Below are 25411 nucleotides of genomic sequence, written 5' to 3' on the forward strand. Positions count from 1 at the left end.
TGTTTGACATTCTTCAAGACAATATACAGGTTACTAAAGTTCACAAGAAAACAAGCATGTCCATAGTTCCAACATCTTTGGTCTCTGAATCACACTTCAGTTCATGCCAAACAGCACCAGCTATTGCCCACATCACAGAAACAATGAAATTCCTTTTCTGGCATGATCTATTTTTGAATTCCTTCAGCATCTTGGCCTCACAGCTGACTTTTGAAAATGAATCCTCATTTCTTATAGAGGACTCTATCATGTACACTGTTTTGTGGCATGCAGTTCATGGTGATTTCTATACCATACTGGTACTTTGACATTTTTTAAATATGTGGTTCATGGACTGAGGGTTCTTTTGAGACAGGGCTCCAATTATTCCAGATCCGTTTGCTTCTTGTTCTTGAACAAATGCCCAATTTTCCTATTGTTACCAACCAGTAAAATTTAAAGTTAAAAATAAATAATTCCTACATCTAAACATGGGCGGTGAGAACTACGAAGTTAGGTGTGATATCTGATTCTCAGACCTTTCTGGATGGTAAAGCAAGTGAACTTGATTAATTCAGAAACTGTTCTAAAATAAGTAAACAAACTGCTTTGGAAACATATTAAAATATTATACTAAATATTAGATGTGGAAATCCACCTATTGTATATATTTAAGAAAATATTCATGTAGATACTTTCTGCTATAAGTAGAACTCGTAGGAAATGACTTCGATTACAAAGAACCAACTATCGATTCAGCTGATCTCTAGGTTTGAGAAAAAACCTAGCCAGTGTGTTTACCACAGTACTGTATTTCCAGAGCAAATTTAGATAAAGGTAAGTTATGTGATGTAGCCTGTTTTCACTCATCAAGGTGAATCCAGTGCTCAGCGGCACAGCATCAGGAAGAACACATGGGAATACAGCCTTGCTCCTTCACAGTATGGGCAGTAAGCAATGACTGCTAATGATGTGCATGTCTGTTCACCCGCAAATGTTATTCCCCCAAAAAGCTATCCTTTATTGAAAGCCACAGCTGGATGGTAATGGGTTTTCCACTCCAAACACCAATGTGATTAACTCACACAGCAAACAGATTCGCCCGTGAGTATCCTATAGTTTAGAGCTCAGTCTTAGTCATACACCACTGCAAACTGCTACAAAGGCAAGTCCCTGAGAATTCAGTCTTAAGTGGTGCAGTTTACTATATGTGTTTTACTATAATGCATAAGTTTATGCAGTTGTGTTGGCTTGATATGGCAATCTTTTAAATACCTGATCTACATGAACAATCAGAAAAATAAGAGGAACTTCATCACAAAAAAGTGATCACCTGCTGCAGGAAAAGTCACAGATCCTACTGATCTGTATGCACCACCATCACATGGTATACTCATTGTATACCATTATCTCTGCCTCCCATAATGGAATATAGATGGCAGCGATAATTCAGTAAGAATGAAAATAAATGAGGCACCTAGCTGCAGGTTTTAGACCATCAAGAATAAGAAAGCTACATCTCTGAATGATTTGCAAATGAAAAAGCAGGATGTGCAAGAGAGCCAAGCCTGTAAAATTGTCCAAATTGCCATGTTGTATGAGGCCTGCTTTTCCAGCAGTGTTTATACAGCACTTGCCTAGCCTGCCACCGACCTATCTGGACAAACAACAAGGAAAATTCAACACTGACCAGATCCATTAATTTGCCATCCATTTCCAAATCTGATCTGTATTTATCCTGTGAAGTTAAAAACATTTTGCCATGTTTTAATACTTGTACTTATACTACAGATGAATTATAAACTGAGATTTAAAAGCTGGGAAAATATTTGAGTTATTGGATATAACAATAAGGACAATTAAATCAGAAAAGTCTATGTAATTGGAAAATATGCTATGCTATATAAGGATATCTAGATTTTTTTTCTAAATCAAATCTAGAATTATTCAACTGCTTTTGGCAAAAATTCAAACTATACATTTAACAGTACAGTATGTGCCCCACATGAAATTACAGTAAAGGTATATGACCAAAATGCAATTAAATGATGATATAAATGACAATGATAAATGTACCCAATTCCGCTTTGTCTTTGATATCTGGTTTAGTTTAGTGCAATCCTCAGATGATTTCTTCATTGTGGAGAAAACTGCATACCGCACTACAGATTGCCTGCATTATGGGTCAGAGCCCCTCACAGCAAAGCTTGTCAGGTCTGTACTCTATCAATCAATACCAAAGGACTGCCCTTCTTCTGCAGCACATCCCTCCAAGATCTCCCACAATCCCACCACTGCATACTACCCAGAGCTTTAGAACATTGATACTAACCGCGTGAATTATGGAACCGACAATTGCCCTAATTGTCAGGAGCTGAAAAATTTGAAATTGAAAAAAATGTTTTTTCCAACAAACATTGATTTCACACAAGCCAATTTGTAAGGTGTACAAAATAAAAGCAAAAATCAAACACATTGTCTGAATCTGAGTCTAAATGCAGAGGCTTGATTGGAGACGTTTTTTGATCAAGATGCAAGATTATATAGCCAAGTGTCATTAAGACAACACATCCTGCATGGTAACCGACAGGTGACAAGGATGCCACGGTGTATTTCTGGACCTAGAATTCACCGATATAAAACTGTAACTTTCTGAAAACGGCACAGCAAGAATATAGTTTCCTATTCAAATACCAAAGGCAAGAATTGTTCATCTAGATTTTTTAGTTTTATATATCCGGAGTGTCTTATGTCTACCATACCTTGTCTGTTGTGATGACCATTCTAATCTAATTTCTATGTGCAACAGCAGTGATGTAAGGTGGGGGAGGACACCCTTAATGCACAAATCCAAACTTACAACTGATCCAAGAACAGCAAGGTCAGGAATTCTAAGTACTGGTTGCATTTCAATCTTGCAACATTTTGTGGACATCAGAAAAGTAAATCATTAACAGAGTTATTACCGAGAGATATTGTCAGGATTGAATGGAATCCAAACTGGTCCAGGCCTCTTTGAAAATTCAAGCCACTCTTACTGCTCATTAAATAATAAAAGACTGCTACAAATGTAATGCTTAAAAGCTGCACTTGTGCTCACAGCCTGATTTTTTAATAAGGAATGCATAACCTCAGAAACTCAATGGCCAAACAAAATTGTATAAATGTTATTTCTGGCTGCTGTAGAGGGAGTTTATTGGTTGTCAGTGCTGTGAGGTCAATGTATAACTGAACACGTAAATGGAAGGTTATGCTACACTATAATCCAGGAGTCCCCACTCTTCATCAGTATTGCACTGATTAATGTAAGCTGTCCCTGCCTTTAAATTGAAACTGGGAACTTTTGCATCATAATAAAGTGAATTTATAGCTGAGTCTTACAAAACAGCTTGTTTGCAACATCTAATAATGCAGGAATTAAATGAAGCCTGGGAAACAGAACATCCTAGAGGATGAAAACAGCATTATCTGCAGTTGCAGCAAAACAAAGATTGTCTATGAAGTCTGCAGCTGCCTGAAGACACTGGCAGTGAGAAAAGGGAGGCGTCAAGGGTCACATCAACACAAGCCCTCGAGCATTTACCAAAACTGAGGAAGAATTCCCAGCGCAAAGACCTGTATTACCAAGGTCCATCCTTCAGAAGTCTTCACTCAGCCTAGGCTTTTGTTACTGCCTTCAGCAAGTCTTATACTCAGGCAGCAAATTCAAGTTAGTAATTGACTTTAAGAAGCTGATGGATACTTTATAATGCCTGGTGGCGGAGTCCGTATTAAGGGCAATTGTAAAAAATGGAAAAAAAGAAGGATGTTGAAGTAGAAGGCGGCTAACTTGCTTTTATGGAACTTGAACAAATCCTCTTATAGATGCGTTGTCGCTACAGTATGTACTGTATATGTTACAAAACCATATCACAAAAACAGTTGTTACTACTTAAAGGAGTTAACATAAAAGAATCTAAAATAATAGGAGACTAACAAGGTGAGGAAGACACAAAGCCACGGATTTGAGGCATGTCTGAACACTGCAGCAATGTCTGTCCTTCAGACAAATCAATCAGGAATTACAGGGTTCTAGAAAGCACTCATCACTGAGACTGACCCATCACCAGCCAAAAATGAATTTTCCAAAACGGACTGCGAGAGAGTCAGAAAAAACAGCCAGGGCTATGTGAGAGAACAGTTCCATTCCCTCTAACACCACCATTCAACCCCTGAATATTGAACAAGAGTTCAAAAGCACCAAACTTCATCCACCATACATAGTCAATGCTTTAAAGATACCATTCTACTTTTAAGAGGATACATTTTTATTTTCTGCACTGGTACACAAGCTTCTTGCAAGTTTATTACATCATACTCTAGAGCATTAATGCACGGCAAAGCTATATTAAAAGGGTGTAGGTTGGGCAATGACATGCAATGAATATTTTTGTATTTTCTCTCATTTTACAGAGTATGCAAATGTAATAAAATGGAAACCACATGAGAAATATTACACTAACGCAAACGCTTTTCATTTAGAAAGTGAATGGGAGGCATAGAGAATAGAAGAATGTGGCTCGATATTCAGGTTTAAAAAAATATTTTGAATATCAAAAAAGATAATCACCACCTGGTGAAGAAGCCTGATAAAAAAAAAATAATACTAATCGCTGACAAGCATGACGCGCATGAAGCAAACATATCAAGCTTTGGGTAAAAGGTATATTGTAACAGGAGGTGTTTTTTTAATTAGTGATTAAGAACTTTTGAAAAAGCTGCTCAATTAAGACCCAAAACAGAGAGCCCATACTACACACAGCTGGCTTGTAGCTGTCAGTCGGGACATGAGCAGGTTTCATGTTGCAGACAGCTTCATTAGCCATATGCTGTATAACTTGAACAGACAGCATAAAACAACACTAAGAGGCCTTTCAGCTCCCTACATCAGACAAGCCCATCAAAAGGTAAAAATCTGACATGAGACAATGCAATTACCTCAAAACTCATAACCTTTGTGTCAAGATAAAGGTCTGCATTGTAAATTAAGATATTATTGACATACAACAGACAAAATACTCAGTGAAAAATGTACAGAATATGCATTGCCCTTGTGAACTTAGGTATATTTATTCATGAGCAAAACAAATTTGCTGTTATTGAAATCTAGATCAGTGAATATTGTATAAACATGTCCAACTATTGCTATTCCTTCAGGGATTTTTTTGTCCTGCTAGGATACATACTCAAAACAGAAAATATGCACATGAACAAAGTTATTCTAGTAATAGTAGTAGGCATACAGGTAATGTTAACCTGCTGAACATCATAAAATAACAGACCCCATTAATGCTGCACCATGTTAAACCAACTTTCACATTTATACAACTGTTTCATGAATGTTCCCAAGTCCCTGTGCGCCTTCAAGGAATGGCTGATTGACGTCGCCGGATCAATAAGCTACTGCAAAGTACAAAAATCTAATGGCTTTGTCTCATTTAGATCTTTATGTTCCTAAGAAGAATGTAAGACGAACCTCTGCAAACCTGCATCTTTCATTTCCACAGCAGAATGTCTTAAGTGTGACAACTAGATAATGCAGTCAAACCATTCTTTTACTTCTAAAATTGAATGAAATGCACCCAAAACTGGAATGTCAGGTTTCCAGCATATTTTGAAAATATATTGTTTTACAAAATTGATCTACAGTAAAAATAATTTGGAAACGAAACACACATTACTTAGCCATAACTGAGAAAGAAGGGGTCTAACCAACTCTAATACATACTGTATGTACAAGACAGGAAATAATTTTCTGCAATGAATGCCATTCTAGATTTAATCAAAATTTCGCTTGTTCACCATATTTTTCTCGCTAATGCTCGTCATATTTGACATTCAACGTTACAGATCACTCTCCAATCCAACGTGTCTCTGTAATTAAAGAGCAATTAACTAGATTGTACCCATGATCATACATAATTTTATAAATTCAAATGTTGACAATTTTATAGCTTAGGCCGTTTCATGGAAATGGGTGAATTTCAGACTTAGACTTTGGTAACTTTTAGTTAAAGACGGTATAGCCAAAGAATATAAACAGTTGACTACCAAATTAATGCAATAGCTCATATTAAAACTTGTTTGCATATTTTAGGTTGCAGGAGGTCTTTAACAAATAAGACTAGGTCTCTTTAATAAAATGATAAAAGGAATGAGGAGAGAAAGCAAATCTTCAGAGAAAAGCTCAGTGAGCACATGAAGTAGATTTAAACAAGATTTTGATTGCTTTTCACCACCTGGGATTTAAAATCCAGTTATTGAAGATTCAGCAAGTCGCAGCCAGTTGTGATAAAGATTTTTTTTCTAGCTGATATTGAGAGACACTTACAATAAGCTCTGAGTCTCGCCCCATGGAGATGACTGTTCTGTTTACGGTCCTCAATAACTTCTCCATAATGATCTGGACATGCCACTGTGTGGGTCCCTGGAGAAATTGTTAAACATGGAATGAGAAGGAGAGAGAACAAAAATTAGAAAAAAGGGTCCTGGTAAGCTCAATATTTATGAATGTTATTAATTCAATTTTCATTCCAAAAAATAAAGCAATTCCCTTCTCTAAGCACAAATTCATTAAAAAAACAAAACTGATCTTGAAATTTTCAGAAGCATGGTGAAGCAAACTCAATAGGCTAGTGTAACATTTTCCTGTCTGAGCAGCTGCATAACTACTGAAAACACAGCTTAAATTATAAATTTACTGTATGAAATTTCAAGCTACTGACTTCATTTTGATTTTAACATTAAATTATAACAAAAAAGTAGAATGGTACAAATTAATCTGTATCTTAATCAATAAACATGAGCGAAATTTAAAGCACTGGAAGACCCTGGGGAAATCAGACATGATTTTTTGCAATGTTACTAAGACTGATCTCATAGTATCTTAAATCTTAACCATTTTTTAGGCATGATATTAAAGATGATTCTTCTCAGCTATTGGAACTTTGCCCAAAACCATATTTTTTCTTCTACATCTTCATATTCTATCTATGCTTCCTACAGACATCCCTAAAACCGAAAACACTGAAATAAATCATACAATATTAAGTGTACCTGGCAAGACTCAAAGAATTCCACAGAGATCTTCCATTACTATTATGCAGAGCTGTTCTGGATGCACTGCTATTAACAGGGCAAAGATTGAACACTGAATGACGAGTACATTTATTTCAATGAGCTCAGAAGAAGGACAGCTTCTTCCCAAACCTCAATAATTCATGTTCACATTGAATTTTATTTCAGTAACTTCTCCAGGAAACTCCACATCTCATCTTTATGGACCACAACTCATACTTCTATTCCGAACCTCTTAAAGAAAACTACTCCAGATCTCTAGCAAACATATGACAACTATCCATATGGCAAAGAAAGGCAAGATCTTTCATGTATAAAAAACACTGAAAATTCCCAAACTTGAGAACTCTTTAATTTCAAAGGAAAAAAATAAATAAATAGAAAACATTCAGGTCTTAGATCTCAATCTTCACCCAAGTAGACTTGAGAAGCTAAAAGGCTTTTGAGCAGGATATTAAAAGTGTCACATATATAACATGCAAATATTTTGCATAATAATTCTGAAACTGCAAGGATAAAGCTTTCATCTCTTTTTGATTGAAAAGGGGGCCTTAATATTATTAACATAAGTTCTTGAAAGAGGCACAAATGGTGCAGAATGCAAAGATACACTGCAACATTTGTATTTAATTTTCTACTATCCTGAAATACACAAGATAATATAAAGGGAGAGGAATCCAACAGTCACTTCATTACAGAGACTAATTACACAAGCACACAGACTGATGTACTTGGCAGAAAATAATCCTGTCCCAGAAGGTGAAAAAAGCTTTGTATATAAATATTAGATTGAGGTCCATCAGACTAGATCTTACATGAGAAATCAATATCTGTAGAACATTATTTACAAGATTATGATTATATTGGCACAAATCCCTTTATTTATATTGGCCTGCATTTGGCAACTTCTAAAACAATTCCAATAAAAAAATGGCTGCTTGAGAAAGGTAAACAGTTTGCAAACTAAAACTAAAAACTATTCAGGACAACAGGACCGTGACTAGGATGTGACACAATACCGTTCATACAACCCTGCTTTTGAATATCTGTGTGAGTGCTCCTGACTAAAATAAACTTACACTGCCTGCACTCAGCTGAAGGACAAAAATCAAAACATCCAGACGGTAATGGGAATAATGAAGGTAATGGAAATACCTACAAAAACTAAACCTTGTATGGTGGGGCGGTGTCAATTCTATGCTTTGTGATGTGATGAAAAAGAAGTGGAAAAATTAACATAGTATTAATTTGTAAAAAATATCCTTGTACATATCAGTTTAGTCACTGAGAGAACACTAAGGCTGCTTGCACCAGTAATTCCAAGTTCAGTAAAATTGCACAAAGTTTTTAATATGCAAGACGGAACTTAATGTAAAAGGTTTACTGAAGAGGTCTTATTTAAAAATAAAACAGCACAAAGTCCTGTTTCAACCAGGCTTGCACAGGGAGAGATCACAATGGCAGTGGCACTGATTATGACCAAAGTCTGATGCACTAACCACATTCTTCCTGTAGAGAACTTCCAGGATGTAACTGAGCAACTGGCAGCAGGCCTCCAGCTCTTCCTGCTTCTCCAGGTGAAACTTTAGCTGGTCTGTCATTAGAGGCAGCAGAATTTCTCGACAGTCTGAACACAGAACACAAAAAGAAACCATTGAACCCACATGTACTGTATCTCAACAGTACACACAGCACAAACATGTTGCTCATGGTTCTTTATCAAAAACAGACAGTACGGGCCCACTTAAAAACAGCATTTGAAGGACATCTTTGATAACCTTCTCAGAACACAATGTGCACATATTTTATAAATCCAACATGTTTTAACAAAATATGATAATATGAAGGAATATGTTTATTTACATAAACATCATGTTTATATAATTTTTAAATGAATTTTAACATTAAAATTATAATACACATTAAGACTGATGAAATTATGTCATTATCTTTTTTCTCCATATAGTGGGAAAGGAACAACTCAAGAACACAATTTTAATTTACCATTTTATCTTAAACCCCTTTCCTCAGAACCCAGGAGCTGCTGGGAAAACTGCCTCCCACCTCATCCCACAAAGCATCATAAACGTCCCCCCCAAAAGAGGGAAAAATAACAGATGACTTTAATAATATTTTAATGGAGTACACTGCTGCTTCAGAGGCCAGTCAAGTACCCCCCATAGACCCGAGTGATTATCATCTTAGCAGCCATAATACCAGCAAGCACCAACGATGTCTGTTGCACATACAAATCAAAATCAGAATCATTCAGCAACAGCAGAAGAGGAGCTCAAGGAATACGTTTTGTAAGACCCATAAGTAAAGCTGAACTAAACTACTCCCACATCTGTCACATATATACTCACACCATATGAAAAAATGTACCACTTGATCTCTGTGGGCATACACCATACAAATGGGTGGCAGAAATGCTCAGTAGACACCTTCCCCAGGGTCTTAAATAAATTCTTTGAATAAAAATGAATCATCAGGTGATCATGATCAGGGAAGCAAAACACAAATTATTCTACACAGAGTCATAAAAGGAAGTAGTCATTTTACAAGAGAAATGTACCTGTTCATACAATATGCACCAACACCTCAGAGTTTGATACTGGGACTTCTATTACTAGCTTGAAATGCTTGGTGTTCTTTTCTTTTTGGAAAATAAAGCGTTAATAGAATATTAAAATCCACTAGTAAATAAACCCCTCTGTAATGCGGTTTACTTCCATCTAAAGTAGTATGTGTATCAGTTGAACACCGAAAGCAAAAAGTAACTCAAAGTATGCCATAGTTACCAGGACATAGATGCAGACCTCTGTTCATATTCTGAAATTCTTCTTTTAAACTTGATCAGAAAGATCAGGGACTCAAAACAAATGATTCAGTCCCTGAGACATGTGGCAGATAGTGGCCTTCAAGAAACTGTTATCAATTACCACTATCATGTGAAATGTCAGAACTATACAATTATAAATAAAAGAAGCAATCTTCAGAATTAATTAAAATTGGGTCAGGGACTGTCACCACTTGTGCTTTATTAGCAAGAATATTTGCACAGCTTTCATTATTATGGAATATTAGAGTTAAACAGTAACTCTAATGCCTTGTCAGTGCCATGAAAATAACAGTGTTGACGACTCTCCAAGTCATATGGAGTGTGAGCACAATGGTTTCAGAGAGGGATCTTTCCTGTGTATGCTCAAGGAAAGCTTAATCAGATTCCAGGTTATTTTTGTGCAAACAAAGCTTATTAAAATTAAAGGGAAGCAATGTAGTAGTGATATGAATATGGCCTTTTACTGCATCCCCATAACATAAGGGGGTCAACCGCTGAAGCACATTTCAAAGTGCAAAATGTCACAAGATTGGACTGTAGTAGAATAGTACTAAAACACCACTACAAAAAAAGCACTCATAAGGAGGTAGGGACAACACCATATTACGATGTGAAAGAGAATATTAACAATGTGACTGAACATAAAGAGATTTGGAGAATTTGAAATGAAAATAAATTCAATCCTGGAACATTATTTATACTTAGAGGGGAAAAGAGTAACATCATTAGGCAAAGAGTATAAAAAAGAGAAACCCCACAAGAGTAAACCAAGGTCAACTGTAAGTCTTTGTACTGCAACACAGAGGATGTAGCATTTACTAAGATTCTATAGTTTCCAGATTAAATGTCTGAAAAAGAATTTACGATTATAAACTAAAAAAAAGGTTTGAGTCATATACTATACTACCAGCGCGCAAACTGGAACAAATGTCATTCTGAAAATACAACCTGTTCTTCCTGGACAGTTAACAGAGGTGTAGCATACTAGGATCATGAGCTCCATGACATTTTGTTTGCACAAGATGCAGCAGTTACAAAGTATTAAGACTTTGTGTAAGGTGAGATTTTCTGTATTATGGCAAGATCAATTTTCATTTTGCATAAAATATAAAGACATCGACATCCAACAATTAAAAAAGCATAGTTTAAACCACGGATATTCCAGGTGAGTAGATTAAAATAAAATGAAATTAAAAAATGAAAAATAGCCTAAACCTAATGTAAGTAGAAAAGTATTCAACAAGTGCAAGTACACTGTTCTGGTCATTAAAAAATCCTGAAGACAAAAAACAGTTATGGAACACTGAAATTGTATACAATATTTAAATAAGATCTTACTCATGCACTGCACAATTTTCATTTAATTCTACATTTAACAGTGATACAACAGCAGAACAGAAAGACAGAGAAAATAAGGGAAAGATACAAATCTGACCTTCAAGTTTCTCAAAGTCTCCGAGAGACACATTCTGTGGGAGGTCAAACAGCATCATTCTAAGTGTCAGCAGCAGGACTGTCATCCATGCAAACTGGATCATGAAGGACAGCCCTCCTGGGGGCTCAGGCTCAAGTTAAAAAACAACTCCTCTCCATATGAGATCTTTGACACTGCAGGGCAAATCAAGAAAAATACAGACTTTTGACAGAAAAGTCTTTAGGTAGGTTAAGATTATTTAATTTGTCCTGGAATGTCATCAATTCAGAGACAATGATGCCTGATAGTTCCACTATCAGTGCAGCGACACAACAGTAAGATTTTCCATCACTTTCACCTAGGGTTTTGGAATCCTGTCTCTTATCTCACAGTGGTTTACTGAGTGGGTCCAAATCCCCTGTCAGCATTTGTGCGATTGTGCTGTAGATAGCATTAATTTGGGTTACAGAAGCTTGCTCGATCACAGGTGTCTGCTCATGAATACATGCCTGTTTACAATACATCCAATCTGGCACATATTAAGAATAATCTGCTTCTTCCTGGATGTCATCTCAAAGTGGGGTCACACTGAGAGAACAAAAGTTTCACAGGTATGCAAGTTTAACTGAAATGTATGCAGCACATGAAAGAACCCTAGTGAAGAGCAACTTATCATAGAGTGCACATCATGTGGTCTTTAAATTTGTAACTATAATTCTTCAAGTAACAACAATTACCATTATTTAATACTTAACGTGCATGAAGCATATTTAACGAGCGATAGTGCAATGTGTTATTTTTCATTTTGAAATTATTTTTGTTAAATCCATCCAATTTGGAATAACAAACTGTTTTTCGCATCTCAGCTATAATCCTCATGACATAAGAGAGAAGAAATGAGGAAGTGCAGGCAACAACCCTAACATATTCAGCTATTTGTCTTTTAAGGTGTAACGGGCAACACAGTCCCATATCAGATCTTCAGTGCCGATTGGAGGAGAGGTTCATCCATCACCGACAGCACTGCATTCCACGAACCGTGCAGGAGGTTGCAGTGGTCAGTGTGGCTGAGATCAAGAAGAACCCTGGCCAACCAAACCCACCCTAATCTTGGCAGCGCTCATCCAGTTGTGTTCCCCACTTGAGGAATCTCCGTCACAGTCAGCTAGTGAGATGACCCCGGCTTGAAGCCATTATCATCAACCTGCACGCTGACAAACACCTTTATCAGTGGAGCCATAAAGCAATATTAAACTTCCAATTTAATTTCAAGGTGTGAATCAGGTCTGCATTTAAGTACAGTGATGGTGCAAACAGTAATATGGAACACTACAGATCTTCAAGACATGATGCTAATCTTACAGTGCACAATATCACTTGCTGGTATTTGCATCACAGCTTGGTTGTTTTTCCTGCCTTCCTTCTGAAGAGAATAACTGAAGCAATAAAGTTCATGTCTGCAACTCCCAGCTACTTGCAAAATCAAGCATTTATTTATGCCAGATCACTCCAGATCTCTGATCGAATTCATTTCTGTATAACATTCAGTTGCATTTTAAAGTTCATTTTAATTAAATAAATTAATCAATTGATGTATTTTCAAATGGAGAAATACTGCAAAGGAAAATACTGTATATCCAAAATGATAAAGAAAAATCCCAAACACACACAATACATTTAATCTAAAATATCCCTTAAATTAGAGTGGTGATGACATTATATGGGTAGCCTATGCCATATAGACCTATGCATTGTTAGTGAGTGTGCAAATATATCTATACAGAGAGAGAATCTCTTATGATAATGTGATATCATATTTTCAATTAATTTGAGATTCAGATTTCCCCCATGGCTGTAATGAAATGAAGATAAGAAAAGTTAAGATCACTTTATTGGCCATATACAATTTATTGTATTAGGAATTTGTCTTTTTCACATACCCCAACTTGTTCTCCATGAGACACACAGACAGGGAGAGAAGCTTGGGGTCAGAGCGCAGGGTCAGCCATTTATATGGCACCCCTGGAGCAGTTGGGGTTAAGGGCCTTGCTCAGGGGCCCAACGGAGTAGGATTCATCTGCCCGCCGCGGGATACGAACCTGCAACCTTCCAGCCACAGGTGCAGATCCTTAGCCACAGACCCAGTCAGAGTCTTAGTGTTAAATATTTTAAATGAGTCAATCTCCTTGGTCAATTAGTACGTTTCACCTAGAGAGGCTTTGATCGAGAGTGTGGAGACACTGTCCTATTTGAGGGTCTCAGCAGGCACCTCTGGGGAGGAGGAAGCAGGCAAAATTAAAGTACAACTACTCCAAACAATCAAAGCATATTATCAACACTCAATTTATAAGCAGCAAACTGCACAACGTGAGCACTTTTCTCATCACACTACACAAAAGCAGCATTGAAATGAAGAAATAATGACTGCACTCAAAGACTTTTAGCTTTCAAATCAATACAATATTTATCCATCTCTGTAGTCATGGAACCCTAACTTTCTTCAATAATTAAGCAATTGCTACCTTTCTGTTTACAGTAAAGGTAATGAAATCAAACTACACATCTCTGCCTCCAATCAGTGGAATCAGCACCATATTCAGATATAAGCCTTACCAGTCATGAAAGCCTTGAACTAGACCAAACATCATTATTTACACTGTGGTGAATAATACACAATATGAATCAACAGATATAATGCCCAACACAAACACAAACGGAAGCTCCAGACTACCTACACTTTAGTTCATGAACAGTGTTCTGTGAATAGCACATTAGATTGACTGTCCTATATTTGTCCCTATTCAAATACATCCTTCCAGTTTTTCAATCTTTTATCAGTTCTAAAAGCAAGTGGGCTGAACATTTTTGACCCCTCACTGGAATTTAAAAACCTCAATCAAACTTCTCAGTCTTCTTCACTTGAGGCCAAAAATGTTAATTTGTTTTAACCCATCTATCTAAATCATATCCTTACACTCAGGGATTAGTGTAGTTACTCTTCCTTGGACTCTTTCCAGGGCTACAATGTCCTTCTTATACAGTAGAGAGCAAATCATGCACACTAATCTTTGAGCAGTCCCAAAAGAACATTACACAGTCTTATTATATCCTTCATTGATCTGTTGTTTTTCACTGAACTCTCAAGTATTCCGTGGATCATTTTAATGACTTATCAATATGATTAAATAAATTTGAACAGTGCACAACAATAGTCCTGTTTTCTGCTTACAGTGTGTCTTAGAGTTCAATGATTTTTTCCATTTTAATCTATTTTTATTCTACATTGTTTTTTTCTATTCTGGGTAAAACAAATCAAAATGGAAGGTTCTTTTCAGTCATGGAAGCACTCAGGGCCTTCATAAAGAATGGATGTGTTCGTGATAGGCCTGACATCATGATGAAGCCTCACCAGAGAGAAATAAATGCACACAGGACACTAACACTAGTAAACAAAGACTGAATGACACAGGCATTAACTTATTACATGGGGAAAGGGCTAATGGGAAGGAGAGGTCTGTGACTCCTGCAGGAGAACCAATATTGCAGTAAGTTTTTTGTAGAAATGTAGGCGTATATTAATGAAAACTAGCTTTCATGTTCTTACAATGAACCTCAGCTGCATCAATGAATAAGCCATAAAACAAGAGTACTAAATAAGAACAACAAGAAACACACAAGTGAATAGGCCTTTAACAGCACAGTTACCGAGGAAGCTCCAGGATATATGCTGACTGTAATCTGTTAATGAACAATTTCAAAATGAAACCTACATTTAGTGACATCTAAATAAAAAATCTAGATGAGAATTGCGTGTACAGTATGTGGATATTATAGATAAGGAAACCACATGCTCATTTCTATGCTTTTCAAAGCAGATACTACAGACAAAATAATTTCTGACAGGATAGCAGTCTTTATTTATGCCTGGTATCTACAACCTTGCTGCTAGGGCTGAAACCCAGGACATAAATACAGCCCTGAATACTAATGCATCAATACTGAAGAGTGGATCATGAGAGTTAAAAGCTCTTACTGCCTTAGCTATTAATAAGCAGGTTACAGATACCTGCCTTGACAAATTCAATGTCTATCTCTCTGTTCTGCATTAGATACAACCTTTTATATTGACGATCAAGTGAAAGAGTTGTAATAAAAGGATCTAAGACAGTTAGAAACAGGATTAGGAATTTGCAGAGTCCAGAAGACTGTTTAACTTCTTTTAATAAAAGAAAGCAGTCACTGATCACTAAGTGACCTCGATTAATCAATACCTAATAACTTTCCTCTTCAGTGGCTAAGAAAAAAAATGCACAAAAAACAGCCAAAAACAAGAGCGTAAATGATACACCAAGAAAGCACAACGTAATAATTCAACATCTGTTCATACTGCAGATCTGATCTGGCCTGAAGTGATTAATGTCTTGGCACTCTATTTTAAAAATCAATATCAATCATTTTCAGGGTGTGAGACCACTGGTAACCAGCACTGTTTGATCACTTTTTTTCCATCTGTAATACATTTGATTAAACGTTTATATAAAAAAGATAAATATCACAAATGACAGACATTATATGTCACACTGCCCTATATCTCTTGCAGCACTAGTGATCTCAAAATGTTTGTGCATTGGTTTCCAAGACAGAAGCACACTGAGTTAAGAAAAAATGGCAGTCAGGCAACCGTATTGGTCTACACAGGTCCACAAGTGCATCAGATATTGCAGCAACTACTGTACTGTAGTAAAAGTTATAATTCAGTTTGGAATTAATTTGGCCAAATGTTTTTTTAAAAGGAGAATTTAGTGCTACGAGCAAATTAGCAGGACCCTGATTTTCACATATACTGTATTTTTCCTGTTGGTAATAAAATTATACCTTTGGATTAATTGTCCAAACATTCATTGAGCTGGAGATATTTTTGTGACGTGCTGTATTTCTCAAAACAATGGGTGAATCGTTCCAGATGCATAAATTATCTCAGCATGTTTTTAGTTGCAAATGCCACAAAGCTTCGGGTGTTGATGAAAGCTGGCAAAATTCAATTCAATTGGTGAAGTGATTCATCTAAGGATTTTAAAAGGGTCTTTAAATACTCTGATCATCATTGCTGACATCATTGATGATACAGGAACCCAATTTTTTTACACATTCAATGGTTTATCTGTCCCAGTATACCTAACCAGTATGAAGTTGCTCAGCTTGAAACACACATTCATCAAAACATATTTTCAAAAGCATGAAGAAAACAAATCTTTACAGTCACTATATTCTTCAATTACTCAGAAGCCTAACAATCAAGACAATAACAATGGGCTTCCTGCTATTCTCATCGTAAGGACAATATTTTACGTACAGATCTTACTAGTACAGAAAGGATTGATGTTTTCAATACCGTAGTTATGGAAGTGTTTATGAAATACACGCTACATCATTCCTCTCTAGAAATTCGCATTTTTACACAATACACAGAAATGGATACACACTACATATATGTAATCCTTCATATTGCTCAGTTTAATGTGGGTACCTTATCACTTCAGAATCTAGTTATAATATATGAAAACACATTTAGAAAAGTCTGGATCACTCTGACAACAGTAAATTAATCCTTTACAAACTATGACGGCACGGCATGAAACAAACTCCAAAACAGCAGTTGTTTATGTAATCTCATGTTTTATTGATGGTTTGCCTAAGTGCCTTTCTTCATTCCTAGATCTTAACTATTTTTTTAAAGTATGGCACTTAAAAAAATGAAGTCACACAGGCATGCATGAGCTCAAGGAAAAATAGTAGATTGAAGAAAATAAAACCTGACCACTATCAAATAGCCTTTGATGCAATACCACTTGTCATCTGAAAATGTCATATTTTTCAGTTAAACATCCAAAACTACCACCTGAGGTTACGAAGCACAAAGCTGAAGTCAGCAAATGCAAAATCTTAACAGACTGGTTAATGAATGCGGTACTGATAAGCACACTTCTGGTAGATATTTCCAGAATTAAATAGTAATATAAACAAATACAAACAAAAAAGAAACTAAATTAACCACCACAGATCAGATTTATTGGAATAAGTCATCCCTTCCAGTTACAAGTCAAAACCTCACTACTGCAAAGCCATTGTCTAACGACTTGTCTTTCCTAAGTAGTAAGCTCTGATGCCAACAAATGAAAACCTCAGCACTCAGATGGAGAGCTTTGTGATGACTAAGGGAAGCAGACTGGAACTATCATGTAAGGCCAAAGCTGTACCCATACCACAGCGCAAACAGATTTAAAGAGCACAATAAGCATAGACACAGACTAAGAGAGCACTTGAAACATTTGTTCAGGAGCAATGAGCCCATTTTTTGGCACTTACACAATAATTTATGTAAAGATGCTCAGCAAAATTGTTTGCCTTGTAACAATAAAGCGCATAGGTAACATAAGGCAAAATGCAATACTGGGGCATCTATTTAAATTGCAAGATCATAGGGACAGAAATGGAAAAACAGAAACAAAACCTTTTTTTAATAACAAAACTTATTAAGTGTGCATCCTATCTATTCAGCTTTTATAAAGACCTAAAAGTTTCACCTGGTTATGTCAAATATACATTTGATTCCCTGGAAAGTAATGGCGTTCCTGGCACAATTTAAAAGCATTAAAATGCAACTGAAAAAGACAAAAGATAATTCTGGATCGGTTGCATCGGAGTCCAGTACAACACCTTCCACTGAGTTAACAGTGTTTTTATTAGTGACAAAGCACCATCAATTTAAACCTAAAAGGGAATGAATAAGAGACCCTGAATTAAAAAAATATAACATGCAAAAACAAAGACAGGTGTGCACTTACACTTTGTGTGAAAAATCTTGTGACTCTTTAATACCATAAGATGACATAACTAAATTTCAAAGGAACAAGTAAAGGTTTATCCCATGCTGAAAAGAGAAGAAAGGAAACACAATGTTTCAGCTCTAGAGCCTTCTTCAGGTATGAGCAAACATTTTTACTCACACCCGAAGAAGGATCCACAGCCGAAACTTTGTTTAGCAGCCTACACATGCTGACACACCTACCTTTTTAAACCACAATAACTAAATTTCACCTTGTTAAAGGTATGAACAAACTCCTATCAGCTGCAGACATGAAAAACAATCCAGCAAGAAAATGGAAAATAAACAGTAGTGTGTGCTCACAAGCTGTATTAAAACTAACAAAATCTGCATTTTTACATGTTCTTTAAACTTAACATAAACCTATTCTGTTTCCCAGATAAAATATTAAAACTGCTAATCCCAAAACAGGAACAGCAGCATTTCATTTAACCTCACACCCGCTGAATCAATCCGTCAAGCTGAGTTTACAGGTGATACCGATCACTAATCTCAGAACCCAAATGCATTTTACCAGCAGTTCAGGCCTGCTGTTGCACTATTTAGCCTGAAGTAGTTTTTTATGCTTGCAGGTTGATTTTGTAAAGACTCAGAACATAAATTATGTAATGTACGATAATCACATGAACAATGTTTTAAATTATTAATGTTAATTTTAAAATCATCCTTAACTCAGACAGCAATAAATATGTTTCACTAAGTTGAGATGTAAAGAAGATCTGCCCAGTGGCTGTTAACTACTGTTATAATGGGAGGATGCAGTTGTAAAATAAACATCTGAGACACCCTTCTAAGCAAAAGAACAGCTTAGACAACTCAAAGATATACATATGAATATGACTAAATATATGGAAAACATACAAGGCAAAATGTACAGCACACTTGGATTCATTCATAACCCAAAGGGTGTGACTGTCAAAACTCACAAGGGTCAGAACCACACAGCACACTATAGGAGGTGTCTTGTCAGTGTAATCCCTGCCAGACAAGGATTTACAAAGCACTAATTTCAGAGATGTGAATAAATGTGACCCTTGTGTTTTCTGAAATTCAATTACATATAATGACAAATGAGTTTGCTCTGTGCAATGCTATTATAATCAGCCCTAAAATAGGGTCTCAACATCTATGGAATTTAACAATTGTGAATTTCATTATGCACAATTCAGTCTGGCCAATGGGGTCTTGGATAAAAGAAGAGAAGAGAAGAGCAGGAGGAAACCAAGCTGAAGGTTGTTAACCACAACTTTCAATTAGCAATTAGCATGCACCAGGATTGTGTAATAATTCCAGCTAGCAAGTGAGCCTCTCCTTGCTGCCTGCTCAGAGTACCCAGCATGCGCATCTAACATTGGCTTGTTGCTGTATTGTAACAAGTGTTTCTGGTTCTGTGTCAGACAGGCTGGAGACAACTTAACAGGCTCACTGACGCTTTTATTTTCTGTTTATTAAAGTGTGGTGTGAAACCACAGAGCCAGAGGGAGAAAATCTAGGCAGGATGGAGAGGATGAATGAATTTGTCAATTTTAACTGATAACTATACATTTATGATTACTATTGTTTCTTTTAGTTGAACAATGTTATTTAAATTAACTTAAGGCCAATGCATTAGTACTTGATCATACTAGGGAGGGTTACACGTCTTTGTACTATTTGCGAATATTGAGACTTCACTGTATAACATTTTTAGAACTGTATAAGCAAGATATTATCCAGTGTGTGCCTCATTTTGTTATATGAACTGCATTGTACAACTACTGCCGTTGTATACCATTATTTGAGGACAGCTACTTGAAAAACTTTAAAAAAACAGACCATAATATTTAATACTCTAATTTTTTTCCTTGTCGTTTTTAATCCAACTGTTAGTTTAGTAATTGTGAATTCATAAATATATTTAAGCTTCAGATGCCAAGCACACATTTTATCTACTGAATCAGTGAAGTTCAGAATTTCACTATCACAACTTAGCTTTTAAATGTGCAGAAACAGGCACACAGTGAAATAAAATTAAAGTGACATCAACTGTTATGAATTTGCTGTGAAAGTTTCAACACAGTGCGGAGAAAGCTCTAGGCAGATTACTCCATTTGTTTATTGAAAACAGTAAATGAATTCATCAAGCAGCTCTGATGAGTCAAAATGTTGTCACTGAAATTTTCTTGCTGTCTTTTAGCATAAATATTAAGGTGATGATATCTGTATGAATTTGAACAAAACTGTACTACCGAGAGACTCACAGTGTAGATAGTAATGTTTACTCTGTTAGCTAACTGGGCTGAATGGATGCTGTGTGTAATACAGTAGGGTTTTCAAACCAATATTTGTGTCACTATCTACAGAGGAGTCACTTTTATTAAGTTTCTATTACCAGGACTGCAACCACTCAAACCACAGGTGAGAGGTGTTTTAACAAAACTTTCACAGTTACAAAAAATATAAAAAGTATGCATAAGTGAAGCCTAACAATATCAGTTTTGACTGAAACCCCAAGCAAGAAGTTAGTGAGACTGAAAGCAAGAAAACTTGTAAAAAAAATTTAAAAATTAAAATCCTACATTTGCTGTTAATTTCAAGAAAATATTATACACATGAACATTACACGACACAGCATAAAAGCTATATAAACTTTAAACATATGTGAAACCAGCATAAAATTTTCAATTTTGTTTTAGCAGTCGACTGAAAGATGTTGCAAAGACACTGCAGCCGAGCTCCAGTGTCCAATGATATGCAGAATCACCAATATACTGTAGCACACATAGAGATTCCCTAGCAAAGTCCTGATGCCAAAGGTTCCAGCGCTGGCAGTGGTTGAGAAAGAATGCTATTCTTTTGATTTTGCTGACATCGATCATCCATTATGCCGATGGTGACTGTACTTTTGTGTACCTTTTGTTACCACTGCTCAATCTAGACACTATATTTAACTTTGGATTACAATAACTTTCCCTGTTTTTCTTGGTACACTCCATGGTGCATACATTTCCCACTTTTAAAAAAATACTTGCTTGCTACAAAACACCTGCCCTGAAAATCAACAAGTTTAACAAGAAATTTAACAAGACTGTTGGCAGTGTACAGCTGATTTGAATATGGACATATGATATTTCGGCGCTCTATATACAGTATAATGATGAAATATAAATATAGTGTCTGTATATGGAAAAGTATTCAACCTGTGCCAATGATGCCCCATTTTGTTGGATTCTGAATGTTGCACTTACATTTTTAAAGTGTATATTTTTAATTAAAACCTTTTAGAGTTATGGAGATTTTCAAGAACATGCAGTTCCTATGAATGATGGAAATGAAAACGAATTATCTCTCACCATTTCACAATGCTTGAAGGCAGAACCATGCAAACATACTTATAATTGTGTTTCATTTTTGTAAGTCAAAATAGCCACGGCCAGCTGCTTCTCATCTATTGGGGTGCATCAGCGGGGCAGAGACAGTGGAAGCTAATTAATATTAATTCCTATAATATATAATATGTAGCATGTGCTGCAATTAAAATAAATTAAAGCCAAGATGCTGTTTTTCAAAACCAATTTAACAAACAAATCAAACATAGTTTGTACAATATGTAAGCAGGAGAAGCATTGAGACTGTCGAACCATACCTATAGTTTAAATAGGGTAAAAGTAATCACTTGTAATTATCTCTAAGCTTCCTACAGTATTATAATACATATTTTTCCTGTTGTATAACTGCCCTCTCAATTAAGATTCAAGTGAGGAAACAATATAGAGAGAAGCCAAAGATAAGTTACATGTTATTCAGCTTTTATATAACACACTTTGGGATCCTTTAAGATGAAAAACTCTATATACTGTACATGGGAGGGAATGCAGAATGTTACCAAAGGCATTACTGATGTACATTAGCTCTTGATCAAAACATACTGAGGTTCTACAAGTTACAAAACCAACACCTGATGCCAGAATTCTGAATTCAAAAGTCAAAAAAAGTTTTTGACTCAAATTCCAGGCTTACATAGCCAATCATTATTCAGTTTCCTTTAGTACTTTCATATGTACAGTAGGTAGCTTCACCTTCATGGCACACTGATTCCTGTTCATTAACCAATTATAGGTCCATATGCTTGCATTATATTACCTAAGATGGCTACAGTTTTTATTCTGATAATTAACCCTTTATGAAAAGCTTTTCAGATACATAAGGGTCACCTTCTTTAGTGTCGGCAACTGCCTTGGTTGTTAGTTCGAATAATAGTTAAGCAAGCAAAATCCACCCTTCATAAAATGAACTTGGAGGGCGAGGTCTCTTAAAATGCCACTGTTTATATGAATTCTACATTCATCTAGAACTAGATCAATCTAATACTGTCATTTCAACACTATCAGTTCCTTCACTTCACGAGTAACTGAAGAGTGTTTGGTCTATATAATATCCTGGTTTAGTTTTGTCTTACATTTGCAATTATCCAATCTGTGGGTACAGCTTCCATCCTAAGCAAATGATGAAATGTCCTGGCTACGGGTCTATGAATAGATTTCCTTAAGCAAGACTAGGAAAATATCTGACCTAGCCTCAGCAGAATGTCAGTCAGTTAAGTTAAAATTTCCCAACACCACTGGAGCTCCTTCTAAAACCTGGGGCCTGTTACTGACATCTTCTGTTGTAAAAACCTTCATGAATTATTAATTTAGCATGTTTAACATTTCTTTTACCTTCTATTATTAATCTTTTATAATCTTGTAAACTACATAAGCCATTTTCTTCATTTTGTACTGTTCTTTAACTGTTGCAGTATTGAGAAACTACTATACATTATTTTTTGCTCGTGTTGTAACTTTCTTTTCTCTTCTTCTGTCTTTGGATCTTGAGCTCCATTAGCACACTCTTCCTTCTGATTTTTTACACAATTTCTCCATTAAACCATCTAGCCAACATGGTCCTATACTCGGGCTAAATTATTTTAGGGATGAGTTTGTTCTGAGTCAACAACACTCTTTTTGAAGTTTAATCATCCTTTTCTGTTAATTCTGAATTCATTGGTTCTCAGTTTGTTTTTTATGTCTTTATACAGGACGATAAGAATTAGGATAACTTGTACTACAATGCATACACAGAGCTCTGGACACACTTTTGAACTTACCATGCTGTGTGAAGAGGTCACTGTGAACAATGTCAATCATACAGTAGAGCTTCTGTTTCACCAAGCGTCCTGGAGGAACTTTCAGGATGAACTCTGTGAAGAGTTTGCTGCACAAAGAACAAGAAAATATGATCCATTTGAATAAAGAAAACAACTATAAGTATAGCAACATACAAGATGGCTTTTCACACCAAATGCTTCCAAGGATTCAACACTGAGGTGCACCAGATATTCAATGTCACTCATACAGCTATAAACTACTGTACCACTGTTTTCACACATGCACTACAGTGCCAGCGCATATGAACCACCAGCACAGACCATACATTCCCTTAAGTATGTCTGCTTGCCATCACAGTCAGCCAATTGTAGAGTTTATTTAAAATCTGAAGGAGTAAACATATAGTCTTTATCATGTTATGATGAATACACCTCAGATTAGCCATACTTGCTGAAGATGAAACAGTGCATAATTGATTCACTTCAGTGCAGCACTCAAGTTTTCTTGTTTACTTCAATGGTGGAACATTACTACATTAAAAGCAGACATTGACACAGGTCCGCTCAACATCAGTTCTCATCCACTTTGGATAAACAGCACCAAAGCATTTTGTTTTATGTCACATACTGTAAACATCACAGTCATATAAACAACAGCTTCACAAAAGCACATGAAAGCGATAAGCCTCGGGTTTCTGTGACAAATGGAAACAAAATGGCAGAAAGTGCAAGGTGCTGGTGAATTTGGATGCCCAATATGTGAATAGCTGCAGTCCAGACAAGGACATTGGATAAACAGCACTATGTGCCAGAAGTCGGGACTTTAATCACAGATCAAAAGGTTTTTATGTGCCCTCCAGGGGGACAGGAGAAACCCATATGAAACAAATCTCTCTCATGGCAGATGTGATGGTGGCAGTGGACCAAGTGGAAGCGTCTGGCAGGATCCTGCAACATCTCAACGGCCCTGCCTCACCCAGCAGACAGGGACTGAAGGTACAGACCATAACGGCTAACTCAGGGACAGTGAAAATCCCTCAGGGGAAAAAGAAATCTCCTCCGCCACTGCAGCCTAGCAATCTTTTTTGCTCTGTCCTATCGCGCCTATGGAAGATTAAGAAGAGCAATACCCACAATAAGCTTTATATTATCCTGGCAGGATTTTTACCAGGTAAGAACATATTGCATCTCTAGGGCATTGTCAACACAACCTCCGTGGAATGTCATTCAAGCCATAACTGATATCTTATACACAAGTCTGCATGACATGGTATTCTCTGCAATATGCATCAGCCTTTGGAACTCTTTTATCAGAGTACTAAACACAGGTGGACAATGAAATATGAAAAGAAAAAGAAAGAGAGCGGTTGCAGGCATAGCCTCAATTTGCTATGAAAGTGCTCATACTTTTCTTTGCAAGAGCTGAAGACGGTTCTCAAAAAAAAAACAAATCCCATTAAAAATAGATTGTGAAGGCTAAGGCAGAGGGAATACTATCAAGTGCAAAGACTGTGAAACGTTTAAGCAAACATTTCCATAAACACACAAGGAATTGCAAAATAATGCAATTCAAGGAATAAAAAGTACCTAAATTGAATTTCATTCCTATTGCATATTAATGCATGGGAAAAAAGGAAAGCACACATTTCAGAAGGTTTAGTGTCAGTAAACAGAAGAGTTAAGAGCTTTCCCTGGAACAAATTGAAATTATTAGTTTCTTAGTAAAGATTTTTCCCTTCATTATAGCAAAAATCAGTGGCAAGATAGTAGAGCTCTATCCCTTATTTGCAGAGTCCAGTGTTAGTGTACGTTAAATTTGCAGTGCAAACAAAAGTAAATGAATAAATCATGAGCTGTACAGTTTGATCTTTTGCCACATTAACAGCAAACCACACACTAAGGCATTGCAGGAAACGGATTACCAGCCACAAGAAGCTTTGCAGTGCATGAAGTCAGAAGAATTTCCACTCAATCACACATAACAGCCCCCTGACCTTGAAAGGTTAAATTCACAGGAAAGGCTTTCCTTCAATTTTCCATCAAAGCAGT

General features: G+C 36.3%; 1 protein-coding gene across 2 annotated transcripts in view; it reads right to left on the bottom strand.

Moving 5' to 3' along the window:
* The window catches only part of dock1 (dedicator of cytokinesis 1), a 311516-nt gene that overhangs the window by 199524 nt on the left and 86581 nt on the right, over positions 1 to 25411 (bottom strand). For both annotated transcript variants that reach the window (XM_088915927.1, XM_088915925.1), the window contains exons 25-27: positions 23363 to 23469; positions 8595 to 8722; positions 6350 to 6445 (exon numbers count right to left, since the gene is read on the bottom strand). In XM_088915927.1, the coding sequence (XP_088772053.1) occupies positions 6350 to 6445; positions 8595 to 8722; positions 23363 to 23469 (331 nt within the window). The remainder of the gene's footprint in view (positions 1 to 6349; positions 6446 to 8594; positions 8723 to 23362; positions 23470 to 25411) is intronic.

This window comes from Atractosteus spatula, chromosome 5, assembly GCF_055471065.1.
Source record: "Atractosteus spatula isolate fAtrSpa1 chromosome 5, fAtrSpa1.hap1, whole genome shotgun sequence".
Lineage (NCBI taxonomy): Eukaryota > Metazoa > Chordata > Actinopteri > Semionotiformes > Lepisosteidae > Atractosteus > Atractosteus spatula.